Source organism: Vitis vinifera, chromosome 13 (genome assembly GCF_030704535.1).
Source record: "Vitis vinifera cultivar Pinot Noir 40024 chromosome 13, ASM3070453v1".
NCBI lineage: Eukaryota > Viridiplantae > Streptophyta > Magnoliopsida > Vitales > Vitaceae > Vitis > Vitis vinifera.
The window spans coordinates 2,853,434-2,874,207 of record NC_081817.1 but is presented as its reverse complement, the minus strand read 5'-3'; the positions used below and the strand labels follow the sequence as shown (position 1 = coordinate 2,874,207).

The window sequence follows — 20,774 nt, the reverse complement described above, 5'->3', positions numbered from 1 at the left end:
GAAAGTTCGTACCATCTCTTAGAAAGTTCGTAACCTCTCTTAGAAAGTTCATACCCTCTCTTAGAAAGTCCGTAACTTCTCTTAGAAAGTTCGTACCCTCTCTTAGAAAGTTCGTACCATCTCTTAGAAAGTTAATACACTGTCTTAGAAAGTTAGTACTCTCTCTTAGAAAGTTAGTACTCTCTCTTAGAAAGTTAGTACACTGTCTTAGAAAGTTAGTACTCTCTCTTAGAAAGTTAGTACTCTCTCTTAGAAAGTTTATACCATTTCTTAGAAAGTTTGTACCCCGTCTTAGAAAGTTCGTACCCTGTCTTAGAAAGTTCGTACAATCTCTTAGAAAGTTCGTACAATCTTTTAGAAAGTTTATACCATCTCTTAGAAAGTTCGTACCATCTCTTAGAAAGTTCGTACCTCATCTTAGAAAGTTCGTACCCTATCTTAGAAAGTTCGTACCATCTCTTAGAAAGTTCGTACCATCTCTTAGAAAGTTCGTACCCTCTCTTAGAAAGTTCGTACCATCTCTTAAATAGTTCGTACCCTCTCTTAGAAAGTTTGTACCATGTCTTAGAAAGTTCGTGCTCACTCTTAGAAAATTAGTACTATCTCTTACAAAGTTCGTATTATGTATTACAAAGTTCGTACTCTCTATTAGAAAGTTCGTACCATCTCTTAGAAAGTTCGTACCATATCTTAGAAAATTCGTACCCCGTCTTAGAAAGTTCATATACCGTCTTAGAAAGTTCGTATCATCTATTAGAAAGTTCGTACCATGTCTTAGAATGTTCGTACCATCTCTTAGAAAGTTTGTACCATCTCTTAGAAAGTTCGTACTCTCTCTTAGAAAGTCCATACCCTCTCTTAGAAAGTTCATACCCTATCTTAGAAAATTCGTACCCTATCTTAGAAAGTTTGTACTCTCTCTTATAAAATTCGTACCCTCTCTTACAAAATATTGATGACAATTTCATAACAAATGACTAAATGCTCTCAATTTGATTAATAATAACTCAGAAAAAAATTTAAAAATCTAGATGTTATAAATCATTACATATTTAAATGTCATTTAATATGACATTTCTACCTACAATAGTTATATGTAAATGGAAAAAAAAAAATCAAATGTTACCTTTTAACACTTGTAATCACTTGACATCCTTCAAGACATATAAAGCTTCATCTTCAAATTTAATCTACGAACAAAAAAAGAAAAATTATATAAAAATATTAATAACAATTTGATAACAAAATTTTATAATAAACTCATAAAAAATTCTAAAATCGTTATTTAACATCACATTTCTTCCTACAACAATTATATTTGGATAAAAAAATATCAAATATTACCTTTGACACTTGTAATCACTTGAAATCCTTTATCTTCTTCATATAACACAAATTTTAAATTTTTTCTCTTAAAAAGTTTTAAACTTGATCTTGAAATTTGATTCATCAAAATACATCTTACATATTTTGTAATTTGGTAGTTGAAATTATTTAATTTTCATATTAAATTACTATCATTTTTTATATATATATGAATAATGAGAGTATAAGAGTAATTGGTAGGATTTTCTTTTTTTAGATAGAGTTAGGTAATGCATTAAATAACAAATTATATTTGTTATTTAATAATAAATTATAAAAAAAGTTGTAATATTTAGATATATATGAAATGCATGCGATTATTTATCACCAACAAGTCATTTTTACCTGTTTGATAAGATTTTATAAATTTTTTAATGATATATACTTTATATATGTCATCTTTTTATTGGGGTCAAATGTGGGTAGGTACCCCAAAATGAAGAGTGGGTACCAAAGAACAACCCATTAAAGGGACGATGATTTCAACTTGAACGACCAAAATCCCTTGTGGTTGAAACTCCTTCCTTTGGAAAAAGGGCCCATATTTATCTGATCAAGCCCGTGGGCCAGGTTTGAATTATTTGGGCTTCACCCCATTCGTGGGCCTCCAAATTGATCCAAAGCGAAGGAACCCCTGGTTAGTTGGTGGTATTAGAGGAAAACACTTGTACATTATGGTAATTTAATACCTCACATGACTTGCTACGCCCCCTGATCTAAATCATCACCACCCATTTTTATGAAGCCGAGGTTTCTGCGGACCATCGGCGCTAAAACCGTGTGCTTCATTATCAATTTACCAATTTACCCCTCGGTACATCCCACGGAATCTTCCAGATGGGCCACATATCTCCATCCCCGTGACTCATGAGTCATGAGCATATGCCTTGGGGTAAAGCTGAGGGTATAACAGTAATTGCAAGTTGCAACCAAGGAAAATACTATAGGAGCCAATGTTGTCCATAAATTTTATTATTTTCAAGAGACTCCCACAAAATCCATAGATATCAGCGTAGTGAAGCAGCTGTTAAGACTTTTTTTTCTGCTTCGTTGTTTGGCTTCGTGATTATCGTCAGAGATGGGCAGAAAATTCTTCGTCGGCGGCAACTGGAAATGCGTATGTCTCCGATCGTACTCTTTCCCTATCTTTATTTTTATTTTTCTTTTTCTTTTTCTTTTTTTTTTTCTTTTTCCCTGTTTGGATCGTTTTCCGATTCCAATCGCTGGATCTGTTTACCATTGACTTTCTTTGTACTTATGTTTTATCATATGGTTTGAATCTGAGATTTCGAGTTAGATCGTTTCTTTCTCAAATGAATCTGAAATTGACCAATCATGGATTTTGGTTTAGAGTTATCTGTTATTTTCATCCACTTTCTGAGAGTGGATTTTCGATTGAATGTTGAAGTATTTTTCGATTTCGGGAGCTTAATCTCATGTTTGTGGTTTATTTTTGTGATTATTTGTTAGTGAGTAAAAGTACCTGTATATGTAGATTGGTGGATTAAATGTTGATTTGAATCTATATGCAGAATGGAACCGGGGAAGAGGTCAAGAAGATAGTGTCTACTCTTAATGCAGGCGAAGTGCCGTCAGGGGATGTTGTTGGTGAGTGAATCTTGGTGGACACTTTATTGCAATTCATTTGTGGAAAGCTATGGTGGCCATTGCGAGTCTTTGGATTGCTATAACTTGTTTTCCTTTTACAGAGGTTGTCGTGAGCCCTCCATTTGTGTTTCTTCCATTGGTGAAAAGCACCTTGAGGCCTGATTTTCATGTTGCGGCACAAAATTGTTGGGTCAAGAAGGGAGGTGCTTTCACCGGTGAGATTAGGTATGTTCTGATATGCTCTGAATAGATTCTACGTTGAAGTTCTTGTATTCTGGGTGTGTTGGTCTTCTAGAACGCAGTCTGGTAGGATTCTTCGGAGTAAGAAAATAGGGTCGACAAATGAATTTAGATTGTTTCCAAATTACAACATTAGGCGATTGTTGAAACAACAAAAATGCTAGGAAGTGCTTGGTTGTGTTCTGCAACTCACTCAAATGAACTGAGTCTAGTGGTCCTTATCTCTCTTCTTCTGAACTCGTGTTTGCATAATGTCTTTCATGGTGCATTGATCATTGAGAAAATGTTGTGTGACTAGAAATTCCTTTGCAAAAGTTTGAAGTCAATGTCACTTTCATGTGCAGTGCTGAGATGCTTGTCAATTTGGGCATACCATGGGTCATTATTGGTCATTCTGAAAGAAGACTTCTGTTGAATGAATCAAATGAGGTAACCACTGTTACATGGACATAACTGACTTATTTTTGGTGATGGCAATTGATTTCCCACTAGCTTTTTCCATAAGTGCTTATCATTTTCTCATCAATTTGGTATCTGTTGTATATTAACATTGTTTCTCTGTACGTTTCATCAGTTTGTGGGAGAGAAAGTTGCCTATGCACTTTCTAAAGGCCTTAAGGTGATAGCTTGTGTTGGAGAGACTCTTGAGCAGCGAGAATCTGGATCAACTATGGAAGTTGTTGCTGCACAAACAAAAGCAATTGCAGGTATCCATTCCACTACCATTATCCGCATGCAGTTTTACAGTTTTTCAATTGGTGCTACAAGTTCTCTGTCTATTGTATTTAATGCTCTGAAATGCTAAATTAGTTAACATGCTTCAAGGATTGCATTAAGTTCCTCTTTTGACTGTTTCAAATTTATTTCTATTCCAGATAAGGTATCAAATTGGGCTAATGTTGTCTTAGCCTATGAGCCTGTGTGGGCTATTGGAACTGGGAAGGTTGCTACTCCAGCTCAGGCTCAAGAAGTACGTGACACCTTCATCTTGTTGATTGAGTTCATGTTCATTTCTATCAATTGGACACATATTTGTTGCTTTGTTTCACTAACATTTGGTAGGAGAATTTTAATGATGTCACTGCCTGTCCCAAAAATTGGCCTGCATCATTAATGGAGTAATTGCTGATAGACTGAATGCAAATAATCTAGGCATGATTGAAAGGTTTCAGTAGAGAGAATTTAATGGAGTAATTGGGTCTTGTCCAGACATGGAATTAACTGTTCTCAGAACTATGGATGATTTCAACATTGGAAGGGTTTGTGCTCCCAAATAAAATTATCAGAGAAAAGATCAACAATACTCAAAGAAATGCTAAAAATGATTACAATTTTCACTTAATCATCTCATATATTTACAGTTAAATCACAGAATTCAAATGTTATATTTTCTAAATCAAGCATAGTAGTATTTTGAAAATGAACCGTTGCAGAATGTAAGATCTGAGCATTTGGCCCAATCAACTTCTGATTTAAAGTTTCTTGTTTGTTAGCCTGTAAATGTTGGTGCCACATGCTCATTTTTTGAACAACTTCTAAACTGTCATCCATGACCCACATTTATGGTGTCAACCAGTATCAAATGATAATGTGAAAGAAATTTTCTTTCATGAAGTGGCCTCAGATTTTCCACCTTCTCATGCCAACTATTTTGTTTCTATGACAGGTACATTCTGAATTGAGGAACTGGTTTCAAGCAAACGCCAGTCCTGAGGTTGCTGCAACAATCCGAATTATCTATGGAGGTACCTTGGTTCATCTTTTTTATAGTGTACCCTGATTCTTCCTTAGTCCCATTCAGTTATTATCTCTGTTTGGAAGATAGGTTACTTATATGTTGAATTATGAATCTTTATAAATAATCAAATCTTTAGAAAGACATATCACCTAAATATAGAGATGCAAATAAGCCATGGAGAATAACATTCCAAACTTCCAAATGTGGCTTACAACTCGTGGAAATTGCATCATGTCTAAGCAACTCTAAACTAAATTTGTCTGTTTATCGCCAGAGTCCAAGAAGAGCTACTATTGAGAACTCCAAAGTTCAAACATATATTTACATGTTTTTATACAGATATAAAACACTTCTTTTTGGGGATGGAAGCTTTCCAAAGACACAATGTTTTTCCTACTTAGAGTTGCATGTTGGAGCCTTGCTAAGCTCAGTCAAGTTAAATTGTTGCATGAGATGCTTAATACGCATTTGGGTTATCCGACCAGAAAAGATCTCTGAGAGGTGGTGGTTGATGCGTGGAAAACCAATGTCTCAGGTTCAAGTGCTTTTCAATTGGCTGGAAAATGTGAGACCAAGCTCAATTCAGCCAAAATAGTGAATGGCTAACTTGCTTAAACCTTAGACTTGGCTAAAGTTCAGACCAGCTTGGCCCAATTGCAGGCCCCTTATACTGAATATCACTTGAGTTATCAGCCTTGACAATAATCTTGGAATGGTTCGTGACTTTTACCTCCTTCAAAGCAGATTTGAAATCTGTAATGTCAACTTTATTGCCTTCTCCTGGACCATGAGGTTTAGAGAGTTTGATTACACTAGGCATATCTCTTAAAGCCATAGATCACCAACATTAAGTTTGGCAATATTTTGGAGTATATGGCCAATAGATTCCGAGTCTCTGCTAATGGAGGGAGTTGATGACACAATTTTTCCAATATGTCAGAATCGTACTGCACATCAATGGCAGTGGTCCAGAAAAAAATGTTTACTTCAATCTGTGGCTCTGGTCAACATCGCCACAAATAAAAGACTGGCTCTATATGGATGATTTATCTTCTATAGGCATATCAAAGATATTGACCATGTGCATCTTTTTGTGCTGGCGGCTAGAATGTCTCTTGTGTTTGTAGTTTCTTAGGTAAAGTTTGGTAATTGTTTTCAAAAACAATTTTTGAGAATGGTTTTTTAATACGGTTTTCTGAAATTCTGAAAAACAAATGTTCGTTTGAAAACTTGAAATGTTTTTAAATTGTTTTCTATATTTTTAAATACGTGTTAAAAATAAATTTATATGTAGTGTTTTATTTCTAACACTTCTCCATATTTATGTAATTATTTTTTAAAACGGTCATTAGTAAACAAGTTAAAACTATTGAAAACAATTAAAAGATGTTTTTTGAAAACATTTGTTTTCTGTCCTAGAAAACCGTGAAAATTGTTTTTTGTTTTTCGATTGTTAAACTTGTTTTTTGTTTTTTTTTTTAAAGAATAGAAAACTGTTTTCTAAACCAACCATCAAACAAGGCCTTACTTTCTTGATTTACCAGAATATTGGGGCTGGTACCGAATAAATAGGGTAGCCTTTAAAGCTGTTGAGGCGCTTCCCACCTGGCTTTTCATATTTCCATGTCCTTAATTTTATTCCTGTTGCAGGTTCCGTCAGTGGTGCAAACTGCAAGGAATTGGCAGCCAAACCTGATGTTGACGGCTTTTTGGTTGGTGGAGCTTCTCTAAAGGTAGTGATATTCTTTTTGTTTTTGCCTTTGCCCTTCGCATTTTCCTCATGGTTGTTGGTTGGGCTGATGAGATATTTGATGCTCCCTCTCCCCTCTACAGCCTGAGTTTATTGACATTATCAAGTCCGCCGAGGTGAAGAAAAATTGCTAAGCTTGGTACGACGAATGAGTAGCTGAGTGAGACTTTGAAGCTGTGGGTTCAAAAGCTAAAGAGTCCTTTTGATAAATATTTGAAAAATACTCTTTTTGAGGGAATAAGTTATGCGTTTTGTTTCTTGACCAGTGGCTCAGAACTGGATATGTTGTGTGAATTGTTTAATAATCTAACAAACACGCCCTTGAGTTCAGTAGCTTGACTTGTCTAAATTTGTGGTGTCATGTCTTGTTCATTTTTTGGAGGAAGTGGTTAATACTAGAGTAAGTAGAGGAAAGAAGGATTTTCCTTTGGGTTTACATTATGGTAATCTGTCACAGCTTAAGGGGGTTCACTCTCCTCAACCAGGAGAACGAGGAAGGAATGAATCTCCAATAAAGAGGTAGCACATGCTTTTCCATCTTTTCCAAGGATATGGTTCTACCTCTTCCTACACCCAATTAGATTAATTCCACGTATGTGTATCGTCATATGTGTGGACTCTGGACAATTTGTGATGTAATTAGAAGCCACTTCTTTCAATGCGCATTTGGGATTTTATTGCAAAGCGAATTGCTGCCACACGTCCTGCCAAACATGTTGACAATGGAATCAGTTAATGATTGTACGGTGGAGGCTGCTATAAGGACTCTGCAATGAAAACATGACAGGAATTTAAAAATGGACTCTTTGCGATGATAAGGAATTTAAAAATGAAATCTATTAAAAAAAAAAAAAGGGAGTTTTGAGAAAATAATAATAATTTATTTTTAAAAAAAAATCATAAAAATAATCCATTTCCAAAATAATTCTTGGTTTATTAGTGGATTTTTTTCAAATATATTATTTTTGCTCAAAATTACAAAAAAAAAAAAAAAAATAGTCATCTTTATCTATCTTTATTGTTTATCAAAATTTAACTTTGAAAATTATAGAATAAAGAGAACAATTATTGGAGATGAGTTAAATAAAAGATAAAAATTAATAACTTATCCTATTACTATTATTATTATTATTATTATTATTATACCCATTTTATACCAAAAAAAAAAACCTTTCATTTAAAAAAAAAATCATTTAAAAAAAAAATAAATATGTAAATAATGAAAATATTGAAAGATATTTATACTAAAAATAAGTTATTTTTCAAGTTTAAAAATAGAAAAAGGTTAATTTTACAAATTTGAAATGTTTTCATCTCTTTCAATCAATTAATCAATTATTTTATTATTATTGAAAACTTGTATAAATATGCAAAGTTGCAAATCTATTGACAGTCTTATTGGGAAAAGAAAAACTTAAACATGTATCCTAAAACACCGAATGAAAAGGAAAAGATGACACAAATTGCTTAAAGCAGATGCTTAATTGGTTAGTGATTCTGATCGGGGTAGTGACTTAAGAAATGTTTGTAAAAATAAAAAATAAAATAAAATAAAATAAAAATAATAATAAAAAGACATAGAAAGACAAATATTATCACATCAGAGGGCTCCATGTAAAGAATTATTAGTGGTGTTTCTTTCGGTGAGTGTATGACCCCACGGATGAGAACAGAATCCACAGTAGCACGGAAATTTTGAAAAGCCAGGCTGCTAAAGGCCATTGCCAAATACAAAACGAGCACAGAAGTCAATGAATACCAAACCGAGATGCCTACGTCACTCTAACGTTAATATTCACAGTCACCACAAAAAAAAAAAGAAAAAAAATCCACGTATGTTCCCCTGGCCCCTTCCTGCGCAAAGTCAAACCGATATTTTATTTATTTATTTATTTTATAGTTGAAAATATCATGACACTGTCTGTTTTTATATGGTTCATGCATTGAACCTTTTCATACGGAGAACCTAAAATCCCAATACAATGTTTGATTCTCTTGAAAATTTTGGGGAAAAAAAAATTAAGAAAAGTGATTAGAGAGATTTTTTTTTCTTAAAGAACGAATTAATTTTATATACTTAATTTAAATTTGGATGACCTATTACCTCAACTAGTCCCCGTATTCCTCAAATGGATCTACGAGGGATTGCCCCATTTAAGCCTTTTTTTTGTTTTTTTCTATGTTTTTCTTGAGGTCGAGAGAAAACCGTAATTAATAGGATTTTTTTATATAATTTTTTAATAATTTAAAACACAGTTGATTTATATATATATATATTTAATGATAAATCAAACATGAAAAACTACTTGAACTTAGATTTTACAAGATGTTTTTAATTAACAACTTGTGTATAGATTAGGGTGAAGTAAAATGCAAGAAAGAGGTGGTGAAGACTTTGAGCTATTAATGTTTTTTTTTTTTTTTTTAATACTAGTTGGTTATTTTTGGATGGGGTTTTTATTTTTTAATTATTGTTTTTATGGTTGAAGGTTGGCAAAGTTTGGCCACCTTAGACTTGTTATCTTTAAGAATTGTATCATGGGTGATTTAAAAATAAAAAAATATATTAGCATGATAAGGATGATAAATTTTAATATATGATAAAAAAATATGAGTATGATAAATTTTAATATTTAATTTAACTCAATGCATATCTTAGGTTTTATTTGGATTTTTATTTTTATTTTTATAAATATATAAAAGATATAACTTATATCCCTAAATTTTATTTTTAAAGTTTGGGATTTTAAAATTTGATTAATTTTTTAAAAACTATTATATTTTTATAAATATTAAGAGTTCTTCAATTTCATACATAATTTATATAATTTTTTTTATTTTCAAAAATAGAAAGCAACAAATATATTAAGTCTTGGGAATTATATCATTTTGTAAATTAATCATTTTTTATTCACATAAATTAATTGTAAAGATTAAAATAAACGATGATATAAAAAAATTTAACATATTTAGGTCATGGTAACTATTTTAAAAAATAGTTTTGAAAAATAGTTTTTTAAAATTGCTTTTTGATATTTTATAAAACAAAAGTCTAAAATATTTTTAACCACTTTCATTATTTTTAAATATATTTAAAAGTTTTTTATTTTTAATCATTCTATATGTTTACATAATTATATTTTAAAATAATTTTTTAAAAATAAGTTAAAACAATAAAAAATAATTAAAAATTGTTATCTAAAAACACGATGTTTTCTATTTCTAATAATATAAAATTGAAAAAGTTTCTAATTGTAAAATGTGTTTTCTTATCCAAACATGCCCTTATTATTTTTTTTGAAAATATTTTTTTTTTTAATTAAGCATAATTCTTTTATCCTTTTAAGGTAAAGCTGAGGGTGAATATCTTTGAAAGGGACATCTACTTGTAAAAACGTGATGAATAATACGATGTCACATGGGTCTCGGTTGGGGCGCAGCCAATCTTTTCTAGATTTTCTCTTTCTGTGTGACACCATACACATTAATTTTGAAGATAAAGGTCCCCCCAAGTAGTAAAATAAAATTATTTCCTCTTTTTTTTTTTTTCTTTTTTTTTTTTTAATTTTTTTATTTGTGAAAACATTCTTTATAAGTTTTGCTCCTGCAAAAGTCTATGGCCTTACTCACAACGGATCATATAATCAACATCATCATCCACTTGTACTGATTTTTTTACTTAGTCAAATTTTCGAGTAAAAGTCATTTGATGATCAGCCCATTATTTTCAAAGGTGTGTGCATTGTCAACGTTTTAATAATTCATAGAATCATCAAGTAGTTTTTACTAAATTTTATTTGATGATGGGGTTGTGTTGTTTAATAAGTAGGCTTTTTAATTAAAATATATCTTAAATATGGTGAAGTCTTTTTTTTTTTTTTTTTTTTTTAACAATTGAAAGTTTAAGTGGATTTGAATTTGTCTAAATTGTCGATACAAATTAGTGTGAACATGCCATTCATTTTCAATGAAGGTTAAAAAAAAATCATTTTTTATATTCAAATAAAATATATTTTTATATTAAAATATTTAAAAATAAAACATAATTATTTAAAACGTCTATTAAAAAAAATTGAAAACATAAGATTTAATATACAAAATTAGGAATGACAATGAGAAGAATTCTTCGTACCGTCGTTCTATCTTGCCCTTAATAAAATATGTTTGGAAAATATATACAGGGGTTTAGGAAATTTTTTAAAAATAGGATGAATTTAAGACATGTTTAGGTTTAATTTTATCTGGCTCCTTTCCCATTATATATGATATTAAATAAAAATTGATTTTAATTGATTTTTTTTTCTTTTTTTAATGTTTTTAGCATATGTAAAATATTAATTTTTATAAAAATAAATTATAAATATTTAGTAATTATATTTATTGTTAATACCATTTAAAATTTTATAAATTAAAACAATAAAAAAAAATAATTTTAGAGAAAGATAGAGAAAAGTGTTATCAGGTTTAAACCTTTTTATTTTGCTTCAATTCATTTCCAGCACGAGTTTTCCTCCTCCAAAATGTGCCCATGCGGCCGGCATAAAAGACTAATAAAGTGATTTTTCTTTATAGCATATTAGCATATGATTATGACTCATTGAGACGTTAAAATAATCAAAACTTTGACCAATTGGGTTTCGGATGCGAATCAAACGGCCACAAATCGCCTGCCACGATTGCCGCCTGTCTTCTTGTGGATTGCATGTGAAAAAAATAAAAATGGATAAGCTCCATACAGAACCCAGAAGCCGCCATTAATGCCCAGTTCCCCAACCCTCTCTCCGTCTCTCACAACTTGCAGAAAAAAAAAGAAGAGAAAAAGAAAATGGAGAATAAGAAGGAATAGTCAACCCCTTGTCCTTCGCGAAGGTCCATAATAGGACACAGTACCCGTGAACCCCCAACATGATGCTAACCAAAATCTGTATTCTAAAAAGCCTGATGTTGGATGAATTCTAGTTGTTCTTTATTTGTTTTTTTTTTGTGAGGTTTAATAGTCAAAAGTATTCAATTTGGGGAGGTTGTTTTCTTGGGTGACAGCTAACTTTCCAGAGAAAAGTCTCGCTTTCACACTTGGGGTCTGCTCTGTTTTCACGGATTTGGGTTGTGGCCTTGTTTATCCATTTTTCTTTTTTCAAGTCCTCTGTATCTGGATTTCTGGGATTTTTGATCTATTTGGAGGAGGGGAGGAGGAGAGAGTGGGACGTGTGCTTCGATGGGGGGTTGTTTGAGCTCTCAAATTAAGGCTGAGAATCTTCTCTACATTGGTATAACTGAGATCTTTGTCTCTTTCCTTTGCTTTCGTTGCATGATTTGAGCTCTTTGTTTCTGAATTCTGGACTCTTCCGAGTTTTTTTCGATGGGATTGTTTGGGTTTTTGGTTGATGGGTTATTACTTGTTCATGGGGGTTCTGGGTTTTGTTGTTGAGATTGGATTTCTTGCTCATTTAAATGGATTTCATTTCTTGAAATAATTGATTTGGGGAAGTTAGATTGTGATCTATTTTCCAGAAAAAAAACATTGGATTTTGTTCCAGTTGGCAGTGTTTGTCTTGATGGAAACTTAGATTTTGTCCCAATTGGTAGTGTTTGTTTTGACGGAAACTATGATTGAATCATATTGGGCTTTCCATACAGGGATATACGAGTAGGATTCGAATTATATGTAGACCCCATATCCAATCCCACTGTGAAGACAACAGTTTGGAATCCCACAGAATTGGGATTTCCATTCAAACCCAATTCTACCCTCCCAGATGCAGCCAATGATTTGCTTTCTGTTTTGTATAAAGAGTGACTTGTATTCTAAATTTGCACAATATTTTTCATCATTGTTCCCGTTTTCTAAAACCCATGCATTACCATCATTTTTATAGTTTTATTTTGGCAATTTGAGTAGTTTGTAGTAGCTAGAAGTTCCATTTTTGTGCGGATTTTGGTAGATGAATTCATGGATGTTCATGGGGTTGTAATGTTTGCAGGGATTAAATCGAGATGCGGCAGCAATGATGGAAAATATTTAAGTGGTTCAAGTAGTAGCAAGGTCTCATCTGCCTCGGTGCCTACGACGCCTAGAACTGATGGTGAGATCTTGCAGTCCTCCAATTTGAAAAGCTTTTTCTTCAGCGAACTTAGAACTGCCACCAGGAACTTCCGCCCTGACAGTGTGTTGGGTGAAGGTGGTTTTGGCTGTGTCTTTAAGGGATGGATTGATGAGAAGGCATTTACAGCTGCCAAGCCCGGGACGGGCATGGTCATTGCTGTGAAGAAGCTTAACCAAGAAGGTTTCCAAGGCCATAAGGAATGGTTGGTGAGTATCACATCTGCCCTTCTTTGGCTTATCTGCAATTTTCAAAGATGCTTGTCCAAAATTTATATTGAATTTTCACATTAATCTATCCCAGTGAATTTATTAGTTATGCTATTAGTCTTTTTGGATTGGAGGATTCATGACTCCGTGCCTCTTGAATTATAGGCAGAAATTAATTATCTGGGGCAGCTGTATCATCCTAACCTTGTGAAATTGATCGGTTACTGCTTAGAGGATGATCATCGGCTTCTGGTCTATGAGTTCATGCCCAAAGGCAGCTTGGAGCACCATCTATTCAGGAGTGAGTCCTTAATATCCTTGCCTATATCTACTTCAACTCTTTTGTTACTCTTGCTTCCAGTGAAAAGTGCTTTCAGTACCCAAATTTATGATTGAGAGAAATTGGTGTCGATTTTGGAACAGGGGGTTCTTACTTCCAACCGCTTTCTTGGTCCCTCCGGATGAAGGTTGCCCTTGGAGCTGCCAAGGGTCTTGCGTTTCTTCATAGTAATAGTGTACAAGTGATATATCGAGACTTCAAAACTTCTAATATCCTACTTGATTCGGTGAGTGAGACACTTTCCATTGTTGAATTTTGATTCATGATTTCTGCCAAACTTTTTTGTACTCGTCCCTCACATCCTTTTCATCAATGTGAAATGACAGAACTACAATGCAAAGCTCTCTGATTTTGGGCTAGCCAAAGATGGGCCAACAGGCGATAAAAGCCATGTTTCCACACGGGTGATGGGTACCTATGGGTATGCAGCCCCTGAATATTTGGCCACAGGTGATTTTCAGTCCACAATTTGAAATGCCTATCCTGTTTCTTGCAATCAGAATTACTTACTTTGTCACCATTTTCATGAAGGTCATCTGACTACCAGAAGCGATGTATATAGTTTTGGGGTCGTCCTCCTTGAGATGTTGTCAGGCAGGCGAGCAGTGGACAAGAACCGCCCGTCCGGAGAACACAACTTAGTTGAGTGGGCAAGGCCATACCTGGCCAGCAAGCGCAAGATTTTCCATGTTTTGGACAGCCGGATTCAGGGCCAGTTCTCTTTGAATGGAGCACATGGAGCAGCTCGCGTTGCAATCCAATGCTTATCAACAGAACCCAAGCACCGGCCAAATATGGATCAGGTGGTAACAGCACTGGAGCAGCTTCAGGCTGACTCCAACAACACGACAGCCTCTCAAAACCGTCCCCGTCCTAATTTCCATAACAGCTCAAGCAATGGCCCCAAACACAACAGAACTGCCTATCCAAGACCCACTCGGTCCCCAGCACATCAAACTTAAGAGAGAAAAAGGATTTCTCACATCCAGTCTCGTTTTCGCTATCTCAAAAGAAGAAGAAAAGATCACATATGCTGCTGCAGCATATGGTGAAGAAGATTGTCTCAGGAACTTGGGACAAGTATACTGCAGCAATGCTTGGTGAACTTATTGTACAGTCCCTACTTTTGAAGAAGGTATTCAAAATTTTCTGTTTCTTTAACACATCCAGAATATGCCTAGAGAATGAGGCGGATGAGGAGGTGAGAATTGGGTCTCCTCAGCATCTTTGTAACAGTTTGTGAGAGCTTGCAGAAGAGGGAGTCTTGTTGTTTTAATATAGCTATAGAAAGCTTTGGTGGGGTGTTCCTGCATTGCTCATATCAGCCTCCTTTGTTGTAATAAGTTGTGTTCAAATTATGAGCTTGTGCTATATTAAATGTATGAATTTTTTTCTTCTTTGAATTCATCAGTCTGCTTTGTTCTTTCCATTTTCAGACGACTCTCAAAATGAAAAAGAATTATAATTTCTAAAAACTATTTAAAAAAAAAATTAAGGTATTAAAAAAAATTATTACCTCAAATTTTAAATTTTTTAAAAATAATCCTTAATAACATAAAATAAATTTATACCTTTGTGTAGAGGACTTCTTAGTTCTTAGATTATTACTATTTTTTTTTTGTTTTTAAAAACCAAAAACAAAAAATGCACCAAATGGATGAATTGGATTGAGTTTGTATTAACCTAAACACAATCTGAATTAATAAATATTTAATCACCAATTTAACTTGAGCCTAAACTACTTCATTTTTAAAAGTTTAGGTTCGATTTGAATTTGTTATATTAGACTTGGGTTGGAGGGGTTGTTCGAGTTAAATTCCGGTTGAGTGCATTAAATTGCTGCATTAATAATGACCTTTTAAATTTTGTTTTTACATATTTATATCAATTTTTAAATTGCAAATAGTAGATCATTTTGGGATAATAAAAAAAATATTTATGTTTCTAAACATAAAATATTTAAGACTCTAATCTTTAATCCATCCATCTTTGCTTTTAGGGTTTGAACTTAATTAAATATGGAGGTAATAAAAATAGGGAAATGGACAAAGAAATGAGAGAGAAATGATGTTTTTTCGGGACCAAAAATCTTTCGGGGCATTGTCGTCAATTCACTGGAGGCTGAGGTTTAAGGCCTCTGTACAGGTGAGGTTTTCAGTGTTCTTGAAAGGCTATCAATGGCGCTACTCCAGCACTTGTGCTCTGCGCCTCTCACACGTGCGATACGCTCTCGCTCCTTAGCCTTGTCCTCACGCACCATGTCAACAACCCTCTCGCCCACACGCGTGGCGCATGTGGATTCCCACGTGCTACTTGGCATGTCCGAGCAAGAGCTCCAACAGCTCTCTCTCGATCTCGGCCAGGTAACTCTTAACAAACGAAAACCCTAGTTTCCTGTTTGGTTCCTGAGAGAGGAAAAGGAAAGAAAATAAAATAAAATTTTGAATCTTTCCTATTAGCCAGTTTGGTTTTCACGGAAATGGAAATCACTCATCTCAATTAAGCTGTATCAGGTTTCTGAATTTTGCGTTTCCTATACTTTCTCAGCCACCAAACATGGCATGAATAGCATATTGGTAATGCATTTTTTGGGTGTTCAATTTGTAATTTTGCTATTGTGTTCAGCAAAGCTATAGGGGGAAGCAGCTCCATCATCTTATCTACAAGAGAAAGGTCAAAGAAATTCAACATTTCAGTCAATGTGAGTGTCCTCTAATCCTTTTCTTATATGGATAATTTGACTCCCCCTTTTTTTTCCTTATGGTTGATTTTTTGTATAACAATTTTTTATGAATAGTGCCTCAGGCCTTTAGGAACGATCTTCAGGAAGGCGGATGGAGGGTGGGGCGATCATCCATTTACCAGTCTGTTACTGCAGCTGATGGCACTGTTAAGGTACAAAGGTTATTGCTAATTAGGTATTTTTAGGTTTGATTAGATTCAATGGTTGGTAATTGGTGGTTATGTAATGTGATTTTATGATGGATAATGTGTTGGGTTGATCACTTTGGATGATGTCATGCATATTGTTGTGCCTTTGAATTGACTTTGAGAATTGAGGACTATTTGCACTACATTGGATGGAACTGATTCAATCTTATTTTAGTGGTACACTCTGACACAAATTTAGCCATCTGTAATGCTTAATTGATTGTGAGATATAGAACAGAGGTCAGTTGCAAAAAATCTAAGAATCTAAATGCATTCTTGGAAAAACTTCATTAAAAGCTATAAAAAACAGATTATACTCATTTTAAAGATCTGAAAAGAAAATGGAAGGATTTCCTTTCCTGATGGTGTGTTTAAATTCTTCCGTGTGCCTGGAAATCTTAGCTCATGTTTGGAAGAAACAAAATGAAGTTGGTCTAATACTGAATTAAATTTCATTCATCTTGTGGATGTGAAAGTTTAGCTTTTTGGTGGAGTATATTGACTTCTGTTGGTTGGTGGATGACAAAAGCTGAAAGTTTTCACCTAGGCATGAGATTTAGGGTGGTTGAGTACCTAGGAAATTTTCAGGGTTAGACAAATAGGCATCCAACTCATATTTGGTTGAACTCTTCTTGTGCTTCCTCACCATTTCAAGTGCAACCCTAAGATTACTTTTAAAAAATGTTTGGCAGATTTTTGCCAGAAGGATGATTAAAAATAAAAAGAAAGAACTAGAATAAAAGCTTTCCAACGCAGTCTGTACTCTCTAATCATTTTCTGCTCAATGCTGCAGCTATTGATAAAACTGGCAGACAACAGATTGGTTGAAACTGTTGGAATACCAGTTGAACATGACAAAGGCTCATTTCGCCTTACTGCATGTGTCTCATCACAGGTGCTTTTCTAACCAGAAAATCAACCAGATAGTTCCCTGGTTTGGGTTTTCTTATACCAATGAAGAAATCATTTTTGTCCACCTTAATGAAATATTCCTTTGTTGATGTTATTTTTGAATAATTATAATAATTTTCTCCCGGCCTACTTTAAATATCCAGGTTGGCTGTCCATTGCGCTGTTCATTTTGTGCCACTGGCAAGGGAGGTTACTCAAGGAACCTTCAGAGGCATGAAATTGTTGAGCAGGTTTGTTTGACATCTTTTCATTGTCTAATTTTCTGGGTCCTATTAAATGGGTTGTTTTAATATACTGCTTTTTTTCACCATTTTGAAAAAAATACAGTGCGTCTGGATTTAGTTTGGTTTACCACCTTTGTTTGTAAACCCAAGGCCTTCAACCCTAGGATTCAGGTGTTCTGTTTCTGTTTTCAAAATACAATGTGGCTGAGAATCTGAACTGTGATTATTCCATTTCACATCATTTCCAACCCTGAACTTCTATGTTTAAGATTTGACAGCATCAGTTTCACTAAAGCTCTGTGTTTCTTTATTCAACTTAGTACATTGTGTTTTCTATTTTACTATGTGCACAGGTCTTGGCAATAGAGGAGATCTTTAAGCAAAGGGTGACAAATGTGGTGTTTATGGGAATGGGCGAACCAATGTTGAACCTGAAATCAGTTATTGAAGCTCACCGTTGCTTGAATAAGGTCACTTATTAACTCTTTCATGCACAATTGTTAATCATCTATATGCTGGTTCTAATTTTTTCATTTAGCTAAAGTTCATAACAAGTCAACCGATTTTTCTGATAAAAGAGAAAAATAATAATAAATTGACTCATTTTTGTAAAAAGGTTAGGTATTGCTTCTAACAATCATAAGTTACTGCATCCACATACCTTTTTATTTTTATTTTTTATTTTAAGGTCTTATCCAATTCCTTAATGTTAGAGAACTGAGCATGATTAAGTGAATGAATCAGGTCAGATTTGGAGAGATTTATTGCCAGGTCATTTGTTATACAGGGAAAGCTAGATATTCCAGTTTTTTTTTTCCTATTTTTCTGATAGGCAAAGGAAACAGATTAGTGAGCACCTAATAAAAGGGTATTCAGCCCAAATAGACATGAAGTACACAGAGAGCACTAAAGAATGAAAAAAGGAGAACAGGAAAGAAAAAACAAAGTGCCACCAACCTTAGCCCTGACTGAAGCCATCAAAGATGTCAGTGTGTTTAGAAAGAACTCTTTCATAGACTGGTTAGAGCTGTCATTGCATTCCTCCAAATGCACCAGAACATCGATTTTTGTTATTGTATACAGATTATAGTCTTCCTTTTACATACAATTTCTTCCTTTTGAAGGAGTATCAAACTATCCCATGATACTGATTGTATCTTATTTAGTGTTGAGGTCTCATGACAATTGGCAGTATGTGGGTCTATGATTTCACACTCATACTTGATGGGCTTTTTCTTCTTCCTCTGTTTTAAGGATGTGCAAATTGGGCAAAGAATGATCACAATTTCCTCCGTAGGGGTTCCCAACACAATTAAGAAGTTGGCTTCTTACAAACTTCAATCCACATTGGCTATCAGGTGCGTAATTTTGTATCAGAAATGAAGAATGCTAGGCTGAATGTTCATGTGGACCACCAAAATGATGTTGATTGTGTTTGTGTAATTATCTAATGGTTCTTCTAAATGCGGTAGTAAACAATATGAGAGTGAGTGACTATCCCATTTATTATCTTTGCTATGAGCATTAAACAGCGGAGCAAGTACTTGTCCCTATTCTCACATCTTTTCCATTGTATACTAAACCATCCGATATCATTCTTCCGATTGTCTGCTATCTGTAAGGCTTTGCATTTAGTTTGCCCTTTATTATCTTGTGTATCAGCTTACATGCTCCAAACCAGAAACTAAGGGAAACAATTGTACCAAGTGCAAAGTCCTACCCTCTGGATGCAATTATGAAGGATTGCAGGGACTACTTCCTGGAAACTAGCCGTCGGGTATCTTTTGAGTACACACTTTTAGGTACTGAAGTTTCATTTGGAGAAATTTGTCTCTGTGGTGCACTATGGGCATTCATTTTTGAAGTTACAAAAACAAAAAAAAAACTAATGCAAATAACATCTTTGTTAGCTGGTGTAAATGATGCTGTGGAGCATGCAATAGAGCTTGCAGAACTACTCCATGAATGGGGACCGGGTTATCATGTGAACCTGATACCTTTCAATCCAATTGAAGGCTCTGAATTTCAGCGTCCATATAACAAGGCAGTATGAACTACAATCTATGGATTTTTTTTATTCTTTTGGTTATTGTTCTCCAACAAAAAATTTTTCTTGTTAGTTGAATGAATCTTGTTCTGAGAGATTTTATTTTGGCAGGTGCAAGCATTTGCTGGTGCCCTGGAGTCACGTAAAGTAACTGTCAGTGTGCGTCAGACACGGGGCCTTGATGCAAGTGCAGCTTGTGGGCAGCTAAGAAATGAGTTCCAGAAGATCCCTTTGCAATCTGACTCCAACAACCTCCAATCTCAGTTAGATGTCCCAATTGCTTGTTGATGTCACAAAGTTCTGGATCTTTTGACCTTTAGCAAGCCTGCAGAGTAGTGCATATATTCATCCTCTCTTTCCATCATCTGAGAGAAACTTGATAAACCTGGATCTCATCTAAAAAACCAGTTGGCATCTTCAGCTCTGCTAAGTTTGGGATGACTGCTCAAACTTCAAATGTTTTGGGTTGCAGAAGTCAGGACACAGGAGGCTTAGATGTTGAGGAGAAAGGGAAAACAGAAACTGCATTTTGCCATGCAGAGCAATGATGGACGATGAGCAAGACTCTTTCTTCTCTTACGATTATACATTGTAGCAGAGGTGTAGACTGTAGGGTGTCATATCTTTATCCATTATAGCTTGCATCCTTCCTCAGAAGTAATACTTGGTAGTTGTTTATCCTTTTGAAATGGGGCCAGGAGCATTGAACATTTTCATTCACAAATTGTGAGTGAATACATCATTTGGTGAAATTTCCCATTTTACAGAAATTGTGAATTTATGGTTGTTACTAGAGATGATGTCTTCTGCACTGAGTAAAAAATAGGTAGTAGTAAACCAGTGGCAGGCTACAACTTAACTCAAACCGTATATTTTTTGAGTTTTGGAAAACATTGTATTTTGATATTTTGGTTGATATGTTTTTGAGTTTTTGATTTAATTTGGAAAAATAAAAAAATAGAAAATCAATGATTAAAATTAAATTTATTTTGACAAATTTGAAAATACTTAGAAAATCATAATCTTTGATGTTACTTTTCTAATATGCATTTCAAAATATCACAAGGTGTTATCTTATTAATAGTAAGTGTGAAGTAGATTTTATGTGACATCCTGGAAAAAAGTTTTTAATATTATATGTATAATATATAGTATAAAAAACGTTTTAAAGTTATGCAATATGTATTTTATATCAATGTCAATTCTGACTTGGTACAAGACTTTGCTTGACCCTACTGAGAGTGTTTGTCTGTTTCATAACCTAAAAATATGAGAATGTCATGTAGATTATGATATCTCACATTAAATA

The 20,774-nt window shown here is 34.0% G+C and overlaps 3 protein-coding genes across 5 annotated transcripts; all 3 read left to right on the top strand.

Moving 5' to 3' along the window:
- Positions 1-2,083: 2,083 nt before the first annotated feature.
- LOC100263345 (triosephosphate isomerase, cytosolic) lies at positions 2,084-7,031 on the top strand. 2 transcript variants are annotated; one of them, XM_002283657.5, is made up of 9 exons: positions 2,084-2,482; positions 2,898-2,973; positions 3,075-3,198; positions 3,558-3,642; positions 3,788-3,920; positions 4,089-4,183; positions 4,880-4,958; positions 6,602-6,684; positions 6,785-7,031. In XM_002283657.5, the coding sequence occupies exons 1-9, from the start codon at positions 2,444-2,446 to the stop codon at positions 6,833-6,835; spliced, it is 765 nt and encodes a 254-aa protein (XP_002283693.1). In that variant the 5' UTR covers positions 2,084-2,443; the 3' UTR covers positions 6,836-7,031. The 2 variants fall into 2 exon arrangements, with proteins under 2 accessions (XP_002283693.1, XP_059598222.1); XM_059742239.1 differs by having other exon boundaries at positions 2,285-2,482; positions 6,602-7,031.
- Positions 7,032-11,399: 4,368 nt separating this feature from the next.
- On the top strand, positions 11,400-14,754 carry LOC100246192 (receptor-like cytoplasmic kinase 176). Of its 2 annotated transcripts, XM_010660281.2 has the most exons (7): positions 11,434-11,968; positions 12,683-12,784; positions 12,881-13,011; positions 13,177-13,312; positions 13,435-13,577; positions 13,678-13,801; positions 13,883-14,754. In XM_010660281.2, exons 1-7 carry the CDS (start codon positions 11,917-11,919, stop codon positions 14,311-14,313), a joined length of 1,119 nt encoding a protein of 372 aa, XP_010658583.1. In that variant the 5' UTR covers positions 11,434-11,916; the 3' UTR covers positions 14,314-14,754. The 2 variants fall into 2 exon arrangements, with proteins under 2 accessions (XP_002283701.1, XP_010658583.1); XM_002283665.4 differs by having other exon boundaries at positions 11,400-11,968; positions 12,683-13,011.
- A 591-nt stretch (positions 14,755-15,345) lies between these two features.
- Positions 15,346-20,260, top strand: LOC100241081 (uncharacterized). The gene is made up of 10 exons (XM_002283689.5): positions 15,346-15,714; positions 15,977-16,052; positions 16,149-16,246; positions 17,076-17,177; positions 17,338-17,424; positions 17,772-17,888; positions 18,673-18,776; positions 19,081-19,220; positions 19,329-19,465; positions 19,577-20,260. Exons 1-10 carry the CDS (start codon positions 15,529-15,531, stop codon positions 19,751-19,753), a joined length of 1,224 nt encoding a protein of 407 aa, XP_002283725.1. The 5' UTR covers positions 15,346-15,528; the 3' UTR covers positions 19,754-20,260.
- Positions 20,261-20,774: the final 514 nt, after the last annotated feature.